Raw genomic sequence first — 22,995 nt, forward strand, 5'->3', positions numbered from 1 at the left:
AAGTTTCGAAAGTTGTTCAGAAGAGTTTACACTTGATAAGCATTAGAGAGCCACTCAAGATTCCTGAGCTAGAGGACTGCAAGTGGAAACTGGGAAAGCAAGACCAGTGTAACAGAGGGTGGCTTCTGCGGTTAGTAAAACCAAAACTCTACATAAGATTGGCCGGTGCAGTACTGTACCAAACAACTTCCTAACCCAGTGTATAAACAGAAGAGACTGCTCTGTAGGAGTGTTGCCAGGCCACTGTAGAATTCGGCCAGAGGCTAATTCCAGAGAACACAGGATAGGTAGGGAGTCTCAATCTAGCAGGTATGCAGAGGGACCAGCCCCAGGCATTCAGGAAGCCAGGACAGGACAAATGTTTCAAAAGCACCTGGACAAAAGCTGGATTCAACAAAAATTCCTTGTACTCCCTGCCAAAGCCAGAATTGTTTGGGTGGGGGCTGGAATGGAGGTGACTAGAGCTGGACAAGGAAAGTGATTCTGCGTGCAATCATCAGTGAAATCCTGGAATAGGGCAGTGGGAATGGAAAAGAATGTAAATGATTTCAAAGGAAGAAAGACATTTTATGATAAGAGATTCAGGAAATGGAGGTGATAAAGGCATTGCTCAGTTTTCTAAGAATTCTGTGAAGAATTCCGACAAATTGGTAGTTGAGAATTGAATGGGAAAGATTTGTTTTCTTCAATTTTGAATGGGATATGCTGGTAGTTCTGCCATGAATGTGACAAGAAGTCACGGATGGCCTTGAAGCAACTTCTACAAGATAGGGAGGAGTGAAGCTACACTACTAGGAGCTATGGAAATGGTTAGAAAGGAGGTAGAAGCAGCAAATGTAGACCACATACAAGGAATCTGACAGCAGACATGCTGAGGATAAAGCCTTGAAGTATGGCAGAGATTGATAGTAAAGAAGCTGCTTTGGTAAGAACACGTTTGAGAAGGAAGGTGACATGAGTGGTGCCTGAGATATTGTGGAAGAAGTTATTTTAAAAAGGAATGGCTTCTAATTAGAGGGGAAAATTTGGAAGGATAATGGAGGCTCACATCAGATGCTTTGGTTTTCACGTCATATAAGACTAAGTCATCCATAGAAACTGAGATGAGAGAACAATTTGGGAGTGATGGAAATATCTGGAAGTAAATACTTTGAAACATGTTTATGAGGTCAAATGCTGACTAAGAGCCACAATGAGGCTGTTCACAATGTAGAGAAACTTTCAACCTCCTACCATCTCTTCTCTCCTAATGAGTTCTGCCGTTTCTTGGCTCTGAAAATCCTTTGCCTTTCATTCCTTAAGTCCTCTAGAATCTATTCCAATACCTGTAAGATTCGCAGTGTTCATTTCAGTTCATCAAACTGATTGATAGACACAACTCAGGTAGAGATTTTTAAACAGAAATTTTATTGAAAGAATTTTGATACAGTTTATGATTCTTTTTAAATACATATGAAGTTTAACAAAATATATACATGAATGAGTTCAAGTAGAAAATGTGAAATATACATTATAGATTTGTTGTATTGCACTTGGGCAAATCATAATTGCTCACTTCAGCATATTCAAACCAAATCACAACATAGTCTTTTAAAGTTGACATTATAACTTAGCCTTGTACTCAAACATTTTAAGAAATGTTTTGATGCCATAGTCTTCACCAAAGGAATCAAACCCAAATTCTAACTTGGCCATATGTTTAAACACCACTGAAGGCAGGGAGGTAAAGTGTTGTAGGGGTGTTTAAAATATACTAAGAAGGGATTTGGCAATTTTCCACTCAGTATTTCCAATATAAAAGACTCATTCTGTTTATCAAACTCACAAAGTTGGGGGGAATATCACTTGGGAAAAAATTTCACTGAACTGCTATTAAAGGAAGCAATGAAGTTACTTGACAAACTACTGACAGGATGTCTAGTTCAAAATAGAATTTTCATTGAGGCTAACTGTAGCACAATATGTGATACATAAACAAAATTCAGATATTAAAATTCAAAATAAAAAAATTTTCCCTGTTAAGTAGAAGTTCTATCATGGAAATAACAATGAAAACAGATGAAAAATCAGTGAAGAAAATAGAGGGAGGTGCTACTAAAATGTGTTTGAGGGGAAAAAGAGACAGGTAAAAAATAATTCTGGGAATATTTAAATCAGCAATTGAATACATGTAGTGTTGTCTTTAAAGTACCTTCAAGAAAGACCTCTTTCGTTTTGGATGACAATACATCAGGATAAATGAAATATGTGAATATGGCAATTTTCCATAAAAACAAAGGAGACTATGGAGACCGTCTGGTTCCTGACTTGGCCATACAAAATACAGAAAATTCAAGTGACCCAGGTTCCACAGTCCCAATTCTGTCCAATTCCGATCCAACAATTTGTAAAATGGGTAACATCTTTATACTTCCACTGTATATGAAAAAGAATGAGCAGCTCACAGGGCTACTTAAAAAAAATGGCCAAGGTGAATATATAGTCATTTATTTGTGCAAAAATGCCAAAGAAATGCTGAGATGTCTTCTGTAAAAAACAGTAAAGTACTGGTTTTACCTATCCCTAACTCTTACTTTTGACACAACTATCTAAAATGTTCACTAGTTAACCATTTACTGAGCATGTAAATCCATGAGGATAAAAGAATGCATAAGAGAAAGATATTCTTTATTACAAGCTTTCCAACATCATGATCAAAATTACAAATAATTTTCAAGGCTGTTGTAAGAAGTCAACATTAAATGTTAAGTTTAAGCATAGATTACTACTATTTATGAAACATATTTCTTGGTTTTGAAAGGTATGCATAAAATGTAATGTAAATCAAATCTACTTATCCCTCTCCTGCAGTACAAAATTACTTGTACTTTTGGGGAACGTAATTCCCTAATAGACTAAATTAAGGTCTCTCGGGTAGAAGTTCAGTTTCTCTCTTCATATGACCACAGAGGGTACTATCTTTTGATTTAGTCCCTTAAGCAGCTTACTCTGCAATGCCAACAAAACTCCATTTTTTAAATAGTCTTAAAAGTGCTTAAGGGAGTTCTGGTTCCTCTTTTTAGCCTGCACAGTTTAAGATCAATGGTAAAGGTAGGAAATAAGCATAAGGGCACTGGAAGAAGGAATGAGTCTGAATAATGTACAATGACTGTTCCCCCATACCAATTTTGTCATGGTGATTGTTCACTAATTTTACAGGAGAGTCTATTGAGATCTGCTACAACTTCTTGGATCTTTGAAGCACTGCTGAATGACATACACAAAGCAGAGCAGATGTCAGCACCTGATTAATCAGTGCTCTACTACTGGCTATATTCCCCAGGCAGGTCACTTAAATTATCTCCAAACAGCTTCCTCATCTGTAAAAAGGATACAAATCCCTTCCTCACAGAGAAGTTATGAGAATTAGAGGAGATCTGAAAATGCTCTGTCAATCATAAAATCATGCAAAATTATTCCTTTGTAGAAATTTGAGGCTTAAATGTAATAATATGAAGGCCACACTAAGCGCCTGGCACATAAATACTTACTAACCTTGCCTTCTGTGTAATCTGCAGTTAGGAAATATAAACCAAAGACACCCTGGTCAGACTCACATCCATTTGGCTTTTAAATAGAACTGTCCTCCTCTGCTCCTTTTCTCTTTTTTTTTTTTGGATTCATAATCTTTCATTGTATCTGAGGCTATCTTGAGTCTCTGGTTGAGATCTGGGTCACTAAGGCTTCTAGGGGATCATGTCTTCAACAAGCCTTCCAATGAATGTCCAAACAAAATATAATTTCCTTTTATTTATTTATTTTTTAACCAAAGTTCTTATGAATTGGAAAATAATTTGTTTCAAAGATGGTGATGAAAGGAAAAAAAAAATTTAACTTTCCAAAGGTCATGCTTTTATGAAGAGTTAGAATTTAGTATTTAGAATTCTGGTTAAGACTTCAACATTTTACCTTAATTAAAAGATTTGTTTTATGCAACATTTAATGCCCAGTTTTGCATGGCTCTAAAAATCTTTAAAATGCAAAAGCTTTTCCAGTGACTGGAAGCCAACATGACAAGACTGAAATGGAATGACCTGTGAATTAGCCTGGCTTATAAAAAAATACCAGTTCAGAGAACATAAACAAAATAAAGAAACTAAGCAATCCTTACAATGGATTTAGCCTTGGGCAATTAACAGAAAAATTCACTCATAAAAGGATCCATTTTACAGATATCAATTTTTAAAATGTCAGCAACTGGCTTTATAAGAGTAAAAAAGTTAAAATTAATTACAATATCTTCCATAAAGAATATTATGGAAATAATTATATATGAAAAATGAGACAATAAAAGTTCATTTATAAAGTGCCTTAATGTACCAAAAAAAGGAGGTTAGATGTCCTTTATTTACAAATCATATTTAATCCCATTTACAGAAAGGCAAATATTACACTGGAGAGGCAGCATAATAGAGTATAAAGAACTCTCAACTTTCAGTCAGAAGATCTGAATCTTTTTGGCTTTGCCACTAATTATCTCTGTGACTTTGAGCAAATGAGAACTTTTCTGGGCTTCAGTTTTCTCATCTGTAAAATGAGAGGTAGAACTAGACTGCTTCTAAGGCCAGTCCTTGCTTAGATGTAAAATTCTATGTTAAGCAATGTAAATATGGTTCTTAAATTTTGGCATTACATAACAGGGTTCTACCATATTACTAATCTCTGTAAAAACTGATTATTCCATAGTAGGTAGGTAAAAATATTATAGAACTGTGATCAAATACATTTTGAGTTCATGATTTGGCTGCTGTACAAAGGTGCAAAAAAGTCATAGCATTTTGGTTACTGATATACATGTGTAGGTTTTCAGGAATGCTGACAAATTCCAGATATAAGGGAAATGACAGCACAAGAACACTGACCTACAGATCAACTAGATACTGTCCTTCACAAAGACGCATGGGGAGTTAGCAAACTGAGAAAGCTGTAGATATGTTAAGCCCTTCATCTTGAGGAATATAATCTGTGTTTAAAAAACCAAAGCTAGTGGCTGAGCACAGTGGCTCATGCCTGTAATCCCAGCACTTTGGGAGGCCGAGGCAGGAGGATGACCTGAGGTCACGAGTTCAAGACCAGCCTGGCCAACCTGGTAAAACCCTGTCTCTGCTAAAAATACAAAAATTAGCCAGGCATGGTGGTGGGTGCATGTAATCCCAGTTACTCAGGGGGCTAAGACAGGAGAATCACTTGAACCCGGGAGGCGGAGGTTGCAGTGAGCTGAGATTGCGCTAATGCACTCCAGCCTGGGCAACAAGAGTGAAATTCCATCTAAAACAAACAAAAAAAACCCCCAAAAAACCAAAGCTAGTATAGCTATATTTCTGTTTGGGAAGGTTTACCAGGCAAGGTAAACTGTCCCTGAGCAATACAAATTTGTTGTCCAGAGAATATTTTGAATTTTAAAAATACTGGCAAAGTTATATTCAGATATGGGTTTTTTGTTTTTGTTTTTGTTTTTGTTTTTTTTGTAAGAGTTAGCCCAATATCAGGGATACTGTAAATTAATTTTATAACGATAATCAGGTAGTATTTCTCATTGGAATTATCAACTTTAGTAATACACATGTGCCAAGAACACTAATAAGACAAAATATTTCCTAAGAGTGACAAAAAAGTTGCTTTTTCTCACTAATTTTTTACTGCTGCACACATAGGTATACTGGCATTTAATTAAAGCATAAATGTTAATGCTGACTTGCTAACTGATATGAGCTGGCAATATCATGTAACAAATGCAAATTCACATCAGTCTAACACTATATAAACATACTCATGCATTTGTGTACTGATAGTACAAATAAAATGATTCATATTTTGACAAAAACTAAACTTGGAATGGAGAGCTCTGTGAAAGGCAGACTTGGGTCTTCAATTATCTCCATATGTGAAATATCAGTAGTTATACATACTCAGTTTTTAAAGGCACACATCCAAAATCTCCCTTCATCTAGATCTGTCATTTTCTCTATCTAATATGCCAAAACCCACAAAATATCCCAGAGTTCTCTCAGACTTGGTGGTAGTTGCAAACTTCTAAATGACTACTTATATTTGTAGAAAAACCAGTACCATTATCAGGACACTTCCTTTTGAACTTTCCCTCTTAAAAGACCTCAACAGTTGTTTTAAGCACATACTACTGCAGTAAATCATAGCTTTCAAACCACCTGGCAGTAAGCAAACATGTTTAGAAAATACTACTTTGCCTGCAGAAAAGAGACTACTGATAGACTTCATGGCAATCTGCAGCAGTTTAGAAAAGAATGAAGAAAGTAGTCTAGTTCTCCTAATAGAGAGTAGTTTATAGATACAGGTCAGAAATACGGGAAAAGACACTCTGAAACTTAGAATCAACAGGGATTTCTGCTTATTGATCTACATTCTTAATCATCATTTCCATTCTGCAGGGTTTTTTCTCCCACATTTACAATTTTTTTAAAGTTAAAAGGGAATACGTATTGTAAAATGAAGTATGATGGGAAAATCAGACCATTATCTATTCATAAAACACAGAGAATACTTAAGTATAGTGTTCAAGCACTTATCTCAAGTTGCAATTTTATTTTTCAGATATATAAGAACCTAGAAAATCAACTTAGTACTTACTTCCTAGATACCTGTGTTAGGAAAAGTTCTACATCACCACATTTCCTCTGTACCTTTAATAATTCAAACTCAATAGAATGCTGCTTTAGGATTCCTGAAAGCAATTGTATTTGTGCAAAGCCTAAACAGGACAACAAAGTGGATGACTTGGCATTTGAAGAATGAAAAACCCAAACAGCCCTGTCACAATCACTTCTGCCTTCAGTCTCCAATGCCTTTTTCTTTAAATATAAAATCCATAGAAATAGCAAGGAAAGATATAGGGAAGTTTATCACAGGTACAGTAGCTTTTACAGAAATTTGAAATTCAGCAGATGTTTTAAGTCAAAATTTTCTGTGTAACAGATGAATTTGCAAAGTTTTGAAAACATAGTCCATGAAGTAATTTAAAATGTGATAATTCAATTTGTTTTAAAAAGCAAATTAACAGCTTTTATTTTCTGATAAGATAAAACAATCAAAGAAAAATGTTCATATATCCAAACCTATGCTGGAAGTACACAAAAAGACAATTTGTATACATTACTGGCAATAGTCTTGCTTTGTATAGATTACAGAATATCCATAAAAAAAAAAAAAAAAAAAAAAAAACATAGCCAGGCATGGTGGCTCATGCCTGTAATCGCAGCACTTTGGGAGGCTGAGGCGGGCAGATCACGAGGTCAAGAGATTGAGACCATCCTGGCCAACATTGTGAAACCTCGTCTCTACTAAAAATACAAAATTTATCTGGGTGTAGTGGCACATGTCCGTAATCCCAGCTACTCAGGAGGCTGAGGCAGGAGAATAGCTTAAACCCAGGAGGTGGAGGTTACAGTGAGCTGAGATCACGCCACTGCACTCCAGCCTGGCGACAGAGCAAGACTCCATCTCAAAAAATAAAAAATAAAAATAAACCATACATGACTTTTGATGGTACATTTCTATGCTGGCAAATACATTTTCGGATACAAAGGCACTTTGAAAACCCAATATGGTTTGGTTCATAAGTTTGCAAGGTACAAACAATTTTACAAACATGATTATACTGAAGAACGTCAACAATTGTGACATTACTTATAGAACAGATTTCCAATTTCTTTTTTTTTTTCTTTTTTTAAAGTAATACTGGTTTTGTGGGAATGAAAGCAGTGGTTTCCAGCAGCTTCAGTGAAGACATTCCAGAAGACTGGAGGCCCACAATCTGAAATTCTTACTGGCTGGGATGAGAGGAGGATGGTGTGGGCATTCAACATGAAAACAAACAAACAAACAAAAACCAAAAACAAAAAAAGAAAGAAAAAAGGACAAATCAACACCCTAAACCAAAAACCTCAGAAGTCAAAAAGATTTGGAGGAAAGAGCACAAAAGAAAAGACCAAAAGTCCAGGAGATATCCTCTTAAATCTGATCGCTTAGCTGTGAACTCCCCACAGAGCATAAACGGCTGACTCGACCCAGTCTACTTAGTGCTCGGGAGTTGTAGTGATAATTTCTCTCTTTTAAAAAGCTGGGTACAATGTTTTGGATTGTACAGTACCAGAAAAATTTGGTCCATAAAAGGTGCATAATTTCTCTCCATTCACTACATGGCTGCAAAGTCAATCTGTACATAGAGCTGCCTCACTCCAGCCTGAAAAGTAAAAAAAAAAAAAAAAAAGAAGTTAGAAAATCAAACAAGCTAATAACACCCTACACATTTCAGGAAAGTAAGTCTTTTCTTTTACAAATCTCGCTTAAAAAAAAAAAAAAAAGAATTACTTCAGAAACAAATATATTCATAAGCTACAAAAAAGAATCTCCATTTACCACTACAAAACAACAACAACAACAATAACAACAACAAAAGAGCCATGTTAACAGTCACACACCCTATCCAGATATCCAGGTGATACTTAGAAAAATGCAGTTCCCTTTCTATAATTACTCTGTTAGAGGGCACCATGGTGCTTGACTGGTTGGCTCCTAACTGAAATTCATACATCAACCCTGTCTAAATCCTCCTATGATAAATGATTAGTAAACAATCCAGCAAGTATAACTATCTATCGGAATTATTTTGCACTCCAAGTCCTCTTCTGTTTTGGATACAAACTTGCTACTCAAGGATACTGCTCTCTAAATTCTCCCCAATATCTTCTGTATTATCAATTTACTCCCTCTCAACTGGATCACTTCTATTAGCATACAAACACACTGTAGCTGTTTCTAGCTTTGAAAAAACCTCATGAGAAATTATCTTTTGGGTACAATGTACACTATTCAGGTGACAGTTGCACTCAAAGCCCAAACTTCACTATTATGCAATATATCCTAGTAACAAAACTGCACCTGCACCCCCTAAAGCTATTTAAAACAAAAACGAAAGCAAAACAAAACAAAAAAAACCTTTACTTTGCCCTACGTCTCCTTCTGGGCTCCCAATCTCCACTCTTGTTTACAGAAAAAGCCTCAAAAGAGTTATCCATATTTGCTGTCTACAATCCTTTTTCTCACTTCTCTCTTGAACTCATTTCAACAAATCTTTTGCTTCCCAACACTTCCCCAAAACTGTTTGTCCAGGTCAGGTCCACATTGCTCACATTAATACCAATTCTCAGGCCTCTTCTTCACCTATCAGCGAGAATACAGATGGTCACTCCCGCCTACTAAACATATATATATGTATATTTTCCCTTTTGGTTTCCAGAGAATATTCACTGCCTGCCCTTTTACCTCACTTATCAGTCTTTCTCAGTCTCCTTTGCTAGTTCTTCCTTCTTTCTGAAAACTGAAATACCCAAAGGCTAAAGAAAAAAAATAAAGCTTGGTACAAGAGCTAGTAAATACCTCAGCACTCACTCCCAATACACTTATCACCTTGTGATGTATTATACAATTTATTCAAGGTTTTTATTGTTTATTGACCTCTCACTATAATATAATTTCTCCGAGATAAAGGATTTGGTCTTCTTTTTTACATTGCTGACTCCTAGAACCTCAAGTGGGAGCCAGCATACAGTAGGTGATCAATAAGTATTTGTTGAATTAACTGAAATTCCACTAATTTCCTTCTTTCAACCCAAAAAGATCTATTTTTAATTAAAGGAACCCGTCAGTCACAATAAGCCCTTTTTTCTCAGTACCACAGAATAAAAGGTAAATTGGAATATTTAATAGGAAAAAACCAGAGCAGGGAAAAAATCTATTAGCATTACCTTCTCACAGTAATTTCTGGACTCCTCAAAGCACTGTTTTCTAACTTGACTTTTTTTCTAGAATTCAGGTAGGAGGGCTCTGTACAATACTAAGTGCTTGAAAGGATTCAGGAACTACTCGAATGGATAAAAGGCTTGACAGGCTCTAGAAGCTTGCCAGCAAAAGAAACATATTTTAATTTTGCTGGTGCTTCTTTTTTTTTTCTTTTTCTTCTTTTTTAAATAAAAGCCTTCCTGTGGAAAGTTAAAGCTGTTACTCAAATTTAAGAAAAATATATTTAATAGTATCTTCTCCTCAGTTAAGATGATGTGGCAGAAAAAAGACAGAATTTAGTATCTGTATGTTCTTGAGTTACAAATTAAAATCAAACTTCATTTTTTCTCATTTTAAAATCGTTGATAAACACCAACCCTACTAATCTCACACAATTGTTACATATTCATCCAATATTTGACAGATATTCAATAAATCCTTGCTATATACCAGGCACTTATAAAAGGCTATTACAAATTATTATGATTGATTACAATTATATGATCTGACATTATCCAGATGACACCTGAAATGACTGTACTTAGAAACTCTTTAAAAATTATTATATATCAAACCATAAGAGGGAACAAATATTGTTCAAATAAATTGTCTTAATTTATTTTATTTTTCAACAACACTGTTAGGTAAAGTAAAATGGGCAAAATAAGTTGGGCTCTTTTTATTGTCTGTCATTTTCCTTACTCCTAGCCCTAACACAGAGAAGATGGTAATAAAAACTGAAGTAGCCCAAGGCAATCAAAAAGAAAGGAAAAACAAAGAGGCTAGATAAATTATCTTTGCATAATCATGAGTTAATTACTCAAGCTGATATCCTTCCCCTAAGGGCTTATAGCTTTCCACAAAAGCTCAGTCTAACAGAAAAAAAAAAAAAAAAAAAAAAGTCATTTTGCTTTATCCATCTGGCCTGATGAGGACAGCTTCAAGTTTTACAGATTCTCATTTTCCTCTTCCAGTTTCCTTCAAAGTAAAGAGAAAAGTGGAAGAATCCTATGGTAAGTCACCTACTCCCTGAATGCAAACTAAGTTTTCCATAGTTTGTTCACATCACAAAGACATGACAGACACTCCAAAAGATGAAAATACTGCTTAGGTCCATCGTAAATTCTACCCCTAGAATGGGACGAGGAGCCAGAGGCTGGCTGACAGGTCCTTAAAATGTGAAAACCATATAGTACTCATTGCATATCCTGCGAATAATGTACAAACCATACTCCAGTCAATATTTTTATAAATGGGAAAGGCACCTAGTTATTTTGAACACTTTTATGCTCCTAACAAAATAAATGTTAACCTGGTGCCACAGGCTTAGAATATTTTCAACACATATTTATTGTTGTAGAAAGGATAACAAATCAGAAGTAAAAAATTTAGAAAAATAAACAGGAACATTTTCTGTAGAAAATTGTTTCGACTGAACATATATTCATCTTTATCCCTTTAAAATGAAGTCTTGAAAAATTGCCTTACTCTTCCTTGTGAAACCTAAATCATTTCAGAGTTAGCAAAATAATGAGTAACTGTGACTAAATTACAAGTCAATAACAGTAACTTGAGTGTGGGTTTCTTTTTCTATAAATTGTCTTTTGAGGCTCATTTAATATGTTAGGTACTGATCATAGTACTTGGCACATGATGAGCTCTCAATAAATGCTAGCTGCTGATGCTGTTATTATTTCCACCACTGTTCATCAACCAGTGAACACTTAAATCATGTGGATTACTTAAAAACAATAAACCTAGGGATCTGTTGGCCTCACAACCTGTGGCTGTTCTCTCCAACTTCCAAAGGAGGTCAGATTCTGGTGGACTTCAAGTACAAATGATGAAGAAAGATAATGGGAAGAAGGCTAAGGAAAAACTGCAGAGCAGGCAACCAAAATCAATACTTAGGAAACATTAGAGCCCTTGACCAAAAGTTTAAAAGAAAAAAAAAGAAAAGGAAAAGTGGAAAAATAGTAATCCACCTTCTCCTACTTCCTACCCCCTCCCTCAAGCAGACAGAGCAAGGTTAGATGAGCCACAGGAAGGGATTATGATCCTAGGAGAGTTAACGGAGGCAGAAAGTTTCTGAAACTTGGGGCACTCTTACTTGGGCTTGTGAGGAGGCTTTCTGGTTCCTTCCTGAGTATCAGTGTTAACTTCTATTTTGAGGACACAGAATAGAGCACAAAAAGCTGAGGCAGGAAGTTGGGGGCTTAGGACTTATTAGACACAAGGGAGAAAGGCAGAAGAGTAGAAAAGACGGAAGAAATAAAGGTAGAAGTTCTATCGAGGAATAAATACGTATTAGGCGAGACCATCTTTTGTGTTTTGTGGAACTGAGAATGGTAATAAACCCCAAGCATATTCTAGACTTTTCTTCAAACATATTTCTAGATGTTTCTTTAATACGTTTTCTTCAAACATTATTTCTAACAAAAAGAAGTATGTTAAAATTTTTAGGATTACAGTTATGATTATGAAGTGTGTTATTTTAAAAAATTAACAAATACTATTGGCCAGTTTAAAACATAAGATGTTAATTGCCTTCCTAATCTAGTATCCCATTTTCTTTTCCTGTTTGTACATGAAACTCAAAACATAAACTTTCCATTTTATCAATTCCCAAATGATAACTTATTTAAAAAAATTGGTGCAAGGGGAAGAAAAGGGAAAGGACTTTTTCTATGCCAGCAGAAAACCTGGTACTTTACAAACTGTATTGTCACTTAATCCCAAAGCAATCTAAGTACTAAGTGGCTTTTAGCAATGCACTTGCATAGTTTATATTCACGTACAGCAAGCCAACTTCTTTAGCAGTTAAAGATTAATTGGTGGCCGGGCGCGGTGGCTCAAGCCTGTAATCCCAGCACTTTGGGAGGCCGAGACGGGTGGATCACGAGGTCAGGAGATCGAGACCATCCTGGCTAACACGGTGAAACCCCGTCTCTACTAAAAAAATACAAAAAATTAGCCGGGCGAGATGGCGGGCGCCTGTAGTCCCAGCTACTCGGGAGGCTGAGGCAGGAGAATGGCGTAAACCCGGGAGGCGGAGCTTGCAGTGAGCCGAGATCGCGCCACTGCACTCCAGCCTGGGTGACAGAGCGAGACTCCGTCTCAAAAAAAAAAAAAAAAAGATTAATTGGTAACTCTGGAAAACAAAATTTAAAAGGCTAATGCCTAAGATATAGTCACAAAGCTATAGTTTTATTAACAAAATAGAAAGTTACAATTCTTCAACTTTTAGATATTGGTCTCTCAGTTTAAAGTTACCCTCATAAAAGTTTTAACAAAACAATTTTTAACCAAAAACTATCCCTTACATTCTAATTTAAGACTGGCTATAAGAAAGATACCTAAAAATATAATAAACCAAAAGCTATACATTATTGAAAAAATCTTTCTTTTTGGTCTTTTGGAACTAAGGCCACCAGTATTTTAAATCTGTCTATAAGAAATACACCTGAAGCATCTGTGTGATCAAAAAGGAAGCAATTTGAGTTTTGTTATTTTTGATAAGTAAAATTTATAAGATGTAATTTAAGATTAAATTTTTTTTTAATTTAAATTTCATCCTATAAAATAAAAATGCTCCTGCAAGCCTTGGCATATACTAATTGCATAAGGATCATGCATTACTAGGGTATACGCAGAAAAGGAAAATAAATTCATGAAAATTTCAATTTGCATACGTCAAAACTAAAGCAGTGATCATAAAACAATTTTAAAATCATTAGGTGATAAAAAGGCTTAAAATACTTTTTCAGGGCTTAAAATATTCAAAGCTCAAATGCAGTTTCCAAAACCAAAGAAGCAGCTGAATAAACTTTCAATTTCAGTCATTTTTAAAGCCAACATTTCTAAAGTTACCAGAAGAACCTCCTTCCACTTACTTGAATGGTAACTTCAGCAGTTCCTAAGCCCCGACACAGCTGCTTGCACATTTCTAAAACTAGAAATTGCATTCCTTTTTAGGGGACAAATTGTGAGTAAGTGCCAAAGTCCTAGGAGAGTACGGGGTGTCCTAGAACTTAACAGAAGCTCACACTATGAGGGTGAAACAACATGGCATATCTAGGAGAAAATTCAAGGTAAAGGAGGGAAAAATAATCTGGAAACATCAGTGAAAAGAAACATTACTGCTAGCCTGGTTATCTTGTTGTCCCCGAAACATGTAGAAGGTATAGGAAGGATTCAGACATATTGTGAAGGTCTTGCATGCTTCATTATGAAGGTCCTGAGATAGACTTACAGTGTCTGTTAAGAAAGACACCTAGTTGTTAAAATTCTGAAATAAGTGGTATCAGCATATTGTTTTGTAGTAGTGCATGTCTTAATTACACATAAGATTAGCACTGAAGTAAATCCTAATTATACATAAGATTATTTCATTAATTTATTCCCAAAGGGACCTAATGACACATTCTCTTTATCAGAAAGATATATTTTAGATCTCATTAAGATCTTTTTGAGCTTGTGGTTAAAAAAGACCAATGGGAACCCAACAATATTTTTCCATACTTAGCATATATAAAGATGGCTTTAATCAAATACAGTTTTTAAAATCTGTTTATACAACAAATTCATTATACACATATACTCTTCTAAGCATTGGGAATGCAAAATCATGACAGCTGGTAGGAACCTGCACACAAGTTGTACAATGTCATATGTATGACACAGAATAAAGTAATTCTGCTTTGTGGGACACTTAAGCTTCAGAGAGAAAGTAACAATTGCATTAGATCTTCAAGTTAGAGTAGGATTTTTGTCCCACACAGAAAAGTAAACAGTCTAGTGGGTTTGGAGTATAAAGTACATGGCAATGAAAAGCAGGAGAGAGACTTTAAAAGTCAGTTGGTTCACGCTAGAAATTCTGGGCTTTATCTGGATGGCAATGAGGTGCCACCAAGGTTTCTATTTTTCTTTTTATTTTGGAAAAAAACTTTTTTTTTTGACATAGCGTGTCGCTCTGTCACCCAGGCTGGGATGTAATGGCGTGCTCTCAGCTCACTGCAACGTCTGCCTCCTAGGTTCAAGCAATTCTCCTGCCTCAACCTCCCGAGTGGCTGGGATTACAGGCAGGTACCACTATACCCGGCTAATTTTTGTATTTTTAGTAGACATAGGGTTTCACCATTTTGGTGAGGCTGATCTTGAACTCCTGACCTCAGGTGATCTGCCCACCTTGGCTTCCCAAAGCGCTGCGATTACAGGTGTGAGCCACCATGCCTAGCCTATTTTGAAAAAATTTAAAGTCAAAATAATAGTACAATAAATACCTGTGAACCCTTCAGCTATATTTACCAATTGTTAATATTTTGCCAGTTTGCTTCATCTCTCTACATATATATTTATATGCAATTTTTTAATTTTACCAAAACATCTGAAAATTAAACATCTGGATATTTTGCCATTAAATCCTTCAACATGTATCTCCTAAGAATTAAGAACAGTCTTCTATAAATACAATACCATTATCACACCCAAGAAATTTAACCACTCATACAATTAAATGAACTACTACAGTCTATAATCAAATTTCCTTGATTATCCAGCCCTTTCCTTTGTGGCTGCTTTTTTCCCCCAGTCCAAGACCCAATCAAATACCACACGTTGCACTTAATTGTGAAGTTTCCTCTAATCTAGAATTATCCCCTACCTTTTTCTCCTTTCATGACATTGACACTTTTTAAATAATCCAAGTTAACAACCTTGGATTTATATGCTGTTGAGGCTCTCACAAGCTATATTTGTCTGGATGTTTGCCCATGGTTAGATTGAAGTTAAACGTTTTTGGTAGGAGTACTACATAGGTCATGTTCTGTATTCCCCATGGTATCACACCAGGAGAAATATAATGTCAGTTTCAACCACAGATTTTTAACACATGGAACCTGTTTCTTCATTAGATCTATGTGTTAGATCAGGCGTCCCTAACCCCCAGGCCACAGGCCAGTACTGGTCCATGGTCTGTTAGGAATGAGGCCACTCACAGCGGTGAGCGGCGGGTGAACTGTGGCATTAGATTCTCACAGGAGCGCGAACCCTATTGTGAACTGCACACGTAAGGGATCTAGGGCTGTGTGCTCTTTATGAGAATCTAATGCCTAATGATCTGGGGTGGAACAGTTTCATCCTAAAACCATCCCTCCTACCACCACCTTCAACCCCCGTTCACGGAAAAACTGTCTTCCACAAAGCCAGTCCCTGTTGCCTAAACGGTTAGGGACCGCTGTGTTAGATGATTCTGACAGTGGTATCAATGTCTAGGTTTTTTTGCCAAACGTTTCTAACAAACTAGACTGAGAAAAGAATTTATATTCTCTCTACCTCTTTCTTAGATGTTACTGACATGACCTTCTTATTCTCCCAATATACACACAATGCATACCATAGTAATCAGTCTTTAATTGTCAGTCATATAGCTATGTTAACTCATGATGGCACAAGCCTTAACTGAAAGAATTTGGTTGTAGACCATGCACTAATTCATGATTTCAAATGCACTATTAAGAAAAACTCAACAGCATATAAAATTATTAAATCACTCAATAGGTGACCATAGTTTCGCTGTTACACAAAAAAGTTAACAGTCTGCTTTTAGCTATAGCCACTTATTCTAAACACTGTTTTAGAATTCTTGGCTTCAGATAGTACCTAATGTATCTTCTAAGAAATGTGCAGTAAAGGATAATATACTTTTTCTTGAAGGAACTCAAATAAGTACAATGATGAGCATATAGGAACTATCTTCCTATTCCTGAAGAATATTAACTAAAATAGGTATTTCCCAAACTTGACTCTGTGGTTGGAAAAAAAAATGTGGTTTTATATTTACCTTATAGTTTAGTAGTATATATGTTTATTATGTTAAATAGCTTTTTTTTTTTTTTTTTTGAGACAGGGTCTTGCTCTGTGGCCCAGGCTAGAGTGCAACTGGATCATAATTCACTGCAGTCTCAAACTCTTGGGTTCCAGCAACCCTCCTGCCACAGCCTCCCAAGCAGCTGAGACTATAGGCACGTGCCACCATGCCCAGCTAATTTTACGTTTTGTAGAGATGGGGTCTCACTATGTTGCCCACACTGATCTAGAAATCCTAGCCTCAAGCCATCCTCTCACCTTGGCCTTGTAAATATTTTTAAAACTACTAGTTATAAAAAATTTTAAGACCCTTAAAAAGAAGTTAGTAAAAAAGACATACCTGAGTAAAAATATTATGTGTTTGGCTTAAAATCCACCTAGCATCAGCATCAGGTGCTACTATTAATTTCAAGGTGCCAACATAAACGTCAGAACATAAAGTCCAGAAGTGCTGTTCCTGTAAACTGTAAACTCCTTGCAGCTGCTGTACCTGAAATACAAAGGAGAGATATTAACATCATAATCAAATTAAGTATTCCCTTCTACTTAAGTTATTATGCAATATATCAGTAAACATGGATTCTATTCTCTAGTTTAAAAAAAGGAAAGGAGGATGTTTGAATAAATAAATAAATAAATACTCTTGAGTACTAATTATGTGCCAGGTACCATGACAAGTATTTGGGAAATATAAACAAACACATATCAAAATATGTAGGACACACCTGAGAGTGTGCCCCACAGGGAAATTTACAGTAACAATCACTTAATAAAGTCCAACACCTATTTATGACTTGGGAAAAAAACTATTAGAAGGACACTTCCTTAACTTAATACAGGCTAACTACCAAAAATGTACAGAAAATAAGGATGAAACATTAGATGTATTCCCTGAAGATCAGGAAAAAGGCAGATACCCAAATCACTGCTATTGTTCCGCATCTCTATATTGATCTGGAGGAGTGGAACTAAGATCAACAACCAGAAGTTAAAAGGAAAAAGTTCAATGTGAAAAGATCTTTATAACAATTACAGCAGTTTACAAATAAAGAGGGAAGCTTCTCTGGGAGTGTGTTAACTATCTATCTCCGGAAATGGTCAAGAAGCTGTAATACCAACTTGATGTCATAGAGGAGATTTTGCAACAGACAGAAGGCTGGGCCAAATGCACATTAAGATCTTTTTCAGTTCGGAGATTCTGAATTTTACATAATCTACTTGGGAAGTTAAGAAAATGTTGATCTTATATCTATCAAAACTATTTATTTTTTGTTGGAATTTGATGAATGTAGTCATTTTTTTTCTATAACTCCACGACAGTTGATGGGAAATTGAGATAACATCTACCGTGCCTTCTTTAAAAATCGCTTTTATTGGGGAAAAAGATCAAGGTATACTTTTTCTTCCTCTTTTTGGATTCTGACAACATAGCTGTTTTAGCCAGATATCCCTCCACGTTTTTTCTACATGGCATCCTCATGGATGAGGCCTAAGGTGAGTTCTACTGTTAATGAAATAACCTGATTGAAAAGATTTCTCCTACTTCCATATGTAGCAGTACAAGTACATGACTGTAGTTATCTTAAAACACAAACTAAAGAATAATTCCTGTAGAAACTGGCTTTAATTTTACCAATTAAAAAATGGGAGGAAACTGTAGTTACAGATGAAAAGGGCAGTGTGGTACAGTAGAAAGAACATGACCTTTAGAGTCAGAGTGACGTGGATTAGAATCCTGATTCAGCCACTAGCATTTGGACCTAAGATGAGCCTCAATTTTATCTAGGGAAAGGAAGATGATACTCACCTTGCAGTTTATTGTGAAGAAGAGAAACTATATATATATATATATATATATAGTTTTATATATATAAAACAATTATATATAGTTATATATCTATAACAATTATATATAGTTATATATAACAATTATATATATGGTTATATATAATAACTATAGTTATATATATTATATATATAGTTTTATATATATATAAAACAATTAGTAACAATTATGCTGATTGATGCTACCTTAAAATAATAACCACAAATCTTGAATGGGCAATATGTACTTTCCCTGTATCAAAAGATTATTTTATACCTTCTCCTTTTTCCTCTAGCCTTCTGATCTCTCTGCATGATTACACTGCCTGGTACATTATAGAGAAAACAGAATTACAAAGAAAATCCCTTATCCTTTACCATTAAAGCTACCAACGACTCCCCATCTATGTCAGCATTTCTGCATTCCCTCAGAGGATACAGTACCCCTGTTACTATCAACAATTAATCCTTCCATTGTGCTTTGGGTTCTATCCTTTCTCACTTTCTCATGATGTCATTCCTTTAATAATGTCCTTTAGTACTATAACAATTTCTTCCTCTCATTTAGACTGTTACCATTAGTTAATGCACATGTTCTAGAACTGTGCTGTGCAATTCAAAACTCACTAGACACATGTGACTATTTCAATGAATGGAAATTAAGTTAAAAACAATCAGTTACACTAGCCACATGTGGTTTGTGGCTTCCATGTTGGACAGTGCAGATTATAGAACATTTCCATTATTGGGAAAAGTTCTGCGGGATAATGCTGTTCTAAAACATCCTACTTTAAAAACAAAAAAATACCCTCTATCCTGATACTACATCCATATCCGCTATCAACTCATTTCTCTGCTCCCTTTAACAACACTTCGTAAAGGAGTTGTCACTGCCCCATTCATTTTCTCCTTAATTCATTGAAATCATGCTCCCTTCTCCAACATTCCAATGAAACTGCTCTTAACAAGGTCATTAATGGCATCCAGAAGGCCAGTCAATGATCACTTCTGGTTTTTTTTTTTTGAGACAGAGTCTCGCATTGCCCAGGCTCAAGAGCAGTGGCAAGATCTCGGCCCACTGCAAGCTCCGCCTCCTGGGTTGAGGTCATTCTCCCGCCTCAGCCTCCCGAGTAGCTGGGACTCCAGGTGTCCAACACCATGCCTGGCTAATTTTTTGTATTTTTTTTTTAGTAGAGACGGGGTCTCACCGTGGTAGCCAGGATGGTCTCAATCTCCTGACCTCATGATCCGCCCACCTCAGCCTCCCAAAGTGCTGGGATTACAGGCATGAGCCACCACACCCGGCCTGATCACTTCTTGTTTCTACCCTCCTTGACCCCACAGAAATATTCAACACAGTTAATTACTTCCTCCTTCTTCAACTCTGTGATCCTATACTCTTTTGGTTTTCCAGCATCCCACTAACCACTGCCTTTCCTGGCTTTCTCACCTGTGCTCCAAATTTAGAGTTGAAAGCAGAGCTAAAAGAGTAGAATTAGAACTTCTCTGGAGGTAATCACATATAATCTTGGTGTTTTAGAAGTTATTCATATATGGATGACTTATAACTCTTTCTGGTCCTATCTGTCCCCAAAACTCAAGATTTTCATATCCAACTACTTAAGTAACATTTCTCCTAGAAGTGTAGTAGCCATTTCCATTTTAACATATCCAGAATATAACTCTTCATTTGGGAGATTTTCCATCCTCAAACCTGTACCAACAAGGCCTCAGTCTCAGTAAGTGGCATTACCATCTAGTAAGTGGCACCACCATCTACCAAGTAATAAACCAACACTTTCTCTACCCTCCGCTAATATAATCCACTTCCAAAAACATATCCCAAATGTATATTTATCTTCACTGCTACAACTGTAATCTAAACCACTATTGTTTTTCACTTAGAGGACAATAACTTCATAACTGGTTTTCTTTGCTTTCATCCTCCCTAGAATATGTTCTCTTCATAGAAAACACAATAATCTCTTGAAAACATAGGATTTATGACACTTCTATTGCCTAAAAGCTTTCCAATGCTTCCCACTGAGTTAGAATTAAATCTAAATCTCTTATTATGACGCAAAACCCTAAATGATCTTGCTCCTGCCATTCTCTCCAGGCTTTCAAGCCATTCTTCCCTTTATTTAATATGCTTCAGCCACAATGGCCTTTTTTATTCTGTTCTTCAAACACAAATTAAATCCAGCCATAGCACTTTTACATTAGCAATTTCCCTTGCCTGGAACATTCTTCTCCAGTATTTTCATATGGCTAGCTCTTTCTTGTCATTAAAGTTTCAATTTCCGTGCATATAACTCCCTTAGTGAATCTAAGGTAGCCATCCATGACTAACACATCACTTTGTTTTATTTCTACTATAGTAATTCTCATTGATATTTTCTTATTTATCTACTTATTGTTTAGTTCCTGTATTTCCCCACTGGACTGTAAGTTCCATGAAACAGAGGCACTGTCTGTCTTGTTTACCATTACCTCCCCAATATTTTAGAAGAGTATCTGGTAGAGTGGGAGCTCAAAAACTCTATGTTGAATAAATCCTTATGTCTCTGCTATAGATATTCTATATTTTAAAAAACTGCTCAATTTCTAGATCAGAACAATTTCTACTACATTTTCTTTAGTAAAGTTCAACATTTTCCAACAATTTTATTCTGGCTTGTATAAATGACATTTCATGGTCAGCATTCAATCTTGGAAGAAATATTCAATTATAAACACATGTTACCCATATTTGTGAAAGCTGAAAATCAAGAGATTGAAAACAGCATAAAACCCAATGGTTTGGAATATTTGAAACTCACCCTCTGATAGCACTGAGGCAGAGTATTTTCTAATAGGGGAGGAGTTCTCTGCATCAATATTCCAACAGATTCTCTTAAAAGAGGAATAACACTAAGGAAAAGGAAAACAACAATTTGTTAAAGTCACATTCTGACAATCCCATCCAGCATGAAAGTAATAATATCCCTTCCTATGGTAGAATATAATAGGACTTAGAATAATATGAGAAAAAACAATCAACCATTGTTTTAGAATTTCCATGTGATCAGTAAATTATCCAAAGTAAAAGTAAAAGACCTAGAGAAAATGTATTAATGTATGAAAAAGTAAAGCTATAAAAAACTAAAATAATATCATATCATCTAAACTCAGCACATGTTCAACTGTTAGTTAAAATATGACTCCAAGTGGTCAGAACCTTCCAAAGTAATCATAGCCTACCATGCTAACTGTTCCTTAATATTTATCAAATATTTACATGCACTTATCTGAATAGTATTGATAAGGAAAAGACAAAAAAATGAATACATCAGTCTATTTGTTCAGTATCAGTCATATTTCATTATTTAAAAAATATAGAAGCCTGGCGATAACCACAGATGCAGTGAAATGAACTCAGCTCCTCTAGGGATGGTGCCCAAAAGTCTGTATGTGTTGATGTAACTTGTCCTCAATTAGTATTTGAAACTACTGTTTTAGGCTATTTGGATGATTAAATGTATACAAAACAGGCTGGGGGCGGTGGCTCATGCCTGTAATCCCAGCACTTTGGGAAGCCAAGGCGGGTGGCTCACGAGGTCAGGAGATTGAGACCATCCTGGCTAACACCGTGAAACCTCATCTCTACTAAAAATACAAAAAAAAAAAAAAATTAGCTGGGCGTGGTGGTGGGCACCTGTAGTCCCAGCTACTGGGGAGGCTGAGGCAGGAGAACGGCGTAAACCCGGGAGGCAGAGCTTGCAGTGAGCAGAGATCACGCCACTGCACTCTAGCCTGGGAGGCAGAATGAGACTCCATCTCAAAAACAAAACAAAACAAAAAAAGGTACACAAAACAATTAATAGTAGAATGGTGAAGGTTACTCGAATGTAATGGCTTTCTAGTCTAGCAATATCCAATTCACCTTAGAGTCTCATTTTGTTTTCACTTCTGATATGTTGAATCAGAATTTTTGAGGAAATGTCCAAAAAAATGCTCTCCATGTGATTCCAGTGATTCAAAGTGGCAATGCACTGTTCTACTGCTTGAAGTAGGTTGAGAGAGGAGGTCAGAAATGGCTTCCCTACACTTAATAGCTTAATTCAGTGCTCACTTTTAAACGTAGAGAATTTCAAAATTTTCCAAGTGAAACTTCTGATAATAGCTGTAGCTGAAGAAGATAAAAAGAACATCCATTCTTCAAGGAAGGTCTCATAAGAAGAGCAGAAGCAAGTGTACTTTCAGGACTAGTGGTATTTTGACAGATAGAAAGGAAAGAGAGGTACCAAGAAAGACCCAAAAGAATAGACACAGTGCTTATCTGGCTCACTATTATATTCCCAAGATCTAGCACAGTGCTGGTCATAAAGTGGGCCCAATTGTTGGTTAAATGAATGACAGAAATATAAATAATCAAATTAAGAAAAATTAGATGTCACCCTTAATTCC

General features: G+C 35.9%; 1 protein-coding gene across 3 annotated transcripts in view; it reads right to left on the reverse strand.

Annotated features, from left to right (window-relative positions):
- Positions 1 to 22,995, reverse strand: part of SLC30A7 (solute carrier family 30 member 7) — a 106,341-nt gene that overhangs the window by 12,422 nt on the left and 70,924 nt on the right. The window contains exons 9-12 of one of the 3 annotated variants that reach the window (XM_033197804.1): positions 21,369 to 21,459; positions 17,063 to 17,212; positions 8,165 to 8,257; positions 1,392 to 7,844 (exon numbers count right to left, since the gene is read on the reverse strand). In XM_033197804.1, coding sequence (XP_033053695.1) covers positions 8,210 to 8,257; positions 17,063 to 17,212; positions 21,369 to 21,459 — 289 coding nt within the window. In that variant the 3' untranslated portion in view covers positions 1,392 to 7,844; positions 8,165 to 8,209. Of the gene's footprint in view, positions 1 to 1,391; positions 8,258 to 17,062; positions 17,213 to 21,368; positions 21,460 to 22,995 lie in introns of those variants that run through there. The other 2 variants (XM_033197805.1, XM_033197802.1) reach the window with 2 other exon arrangements.

This window comes from Trachypithecus francoisi, unplaced genomic scaffold (assembly GCF_009764315.1).
Source record: "Trachypithecus francoisi isolate TF-2019V2 unplaced genomic scaffold, Tfra_2.0 Lachesis_group5, whole genome shotgun sequence".
NCBI classification, from domain to species: domain Eukaryota; kingdom Metazoa; phylum Chordata; class Mammalia; order Primates; family Cercopithecidae; genus Trachypithecus; species Trachypithecus francoisi.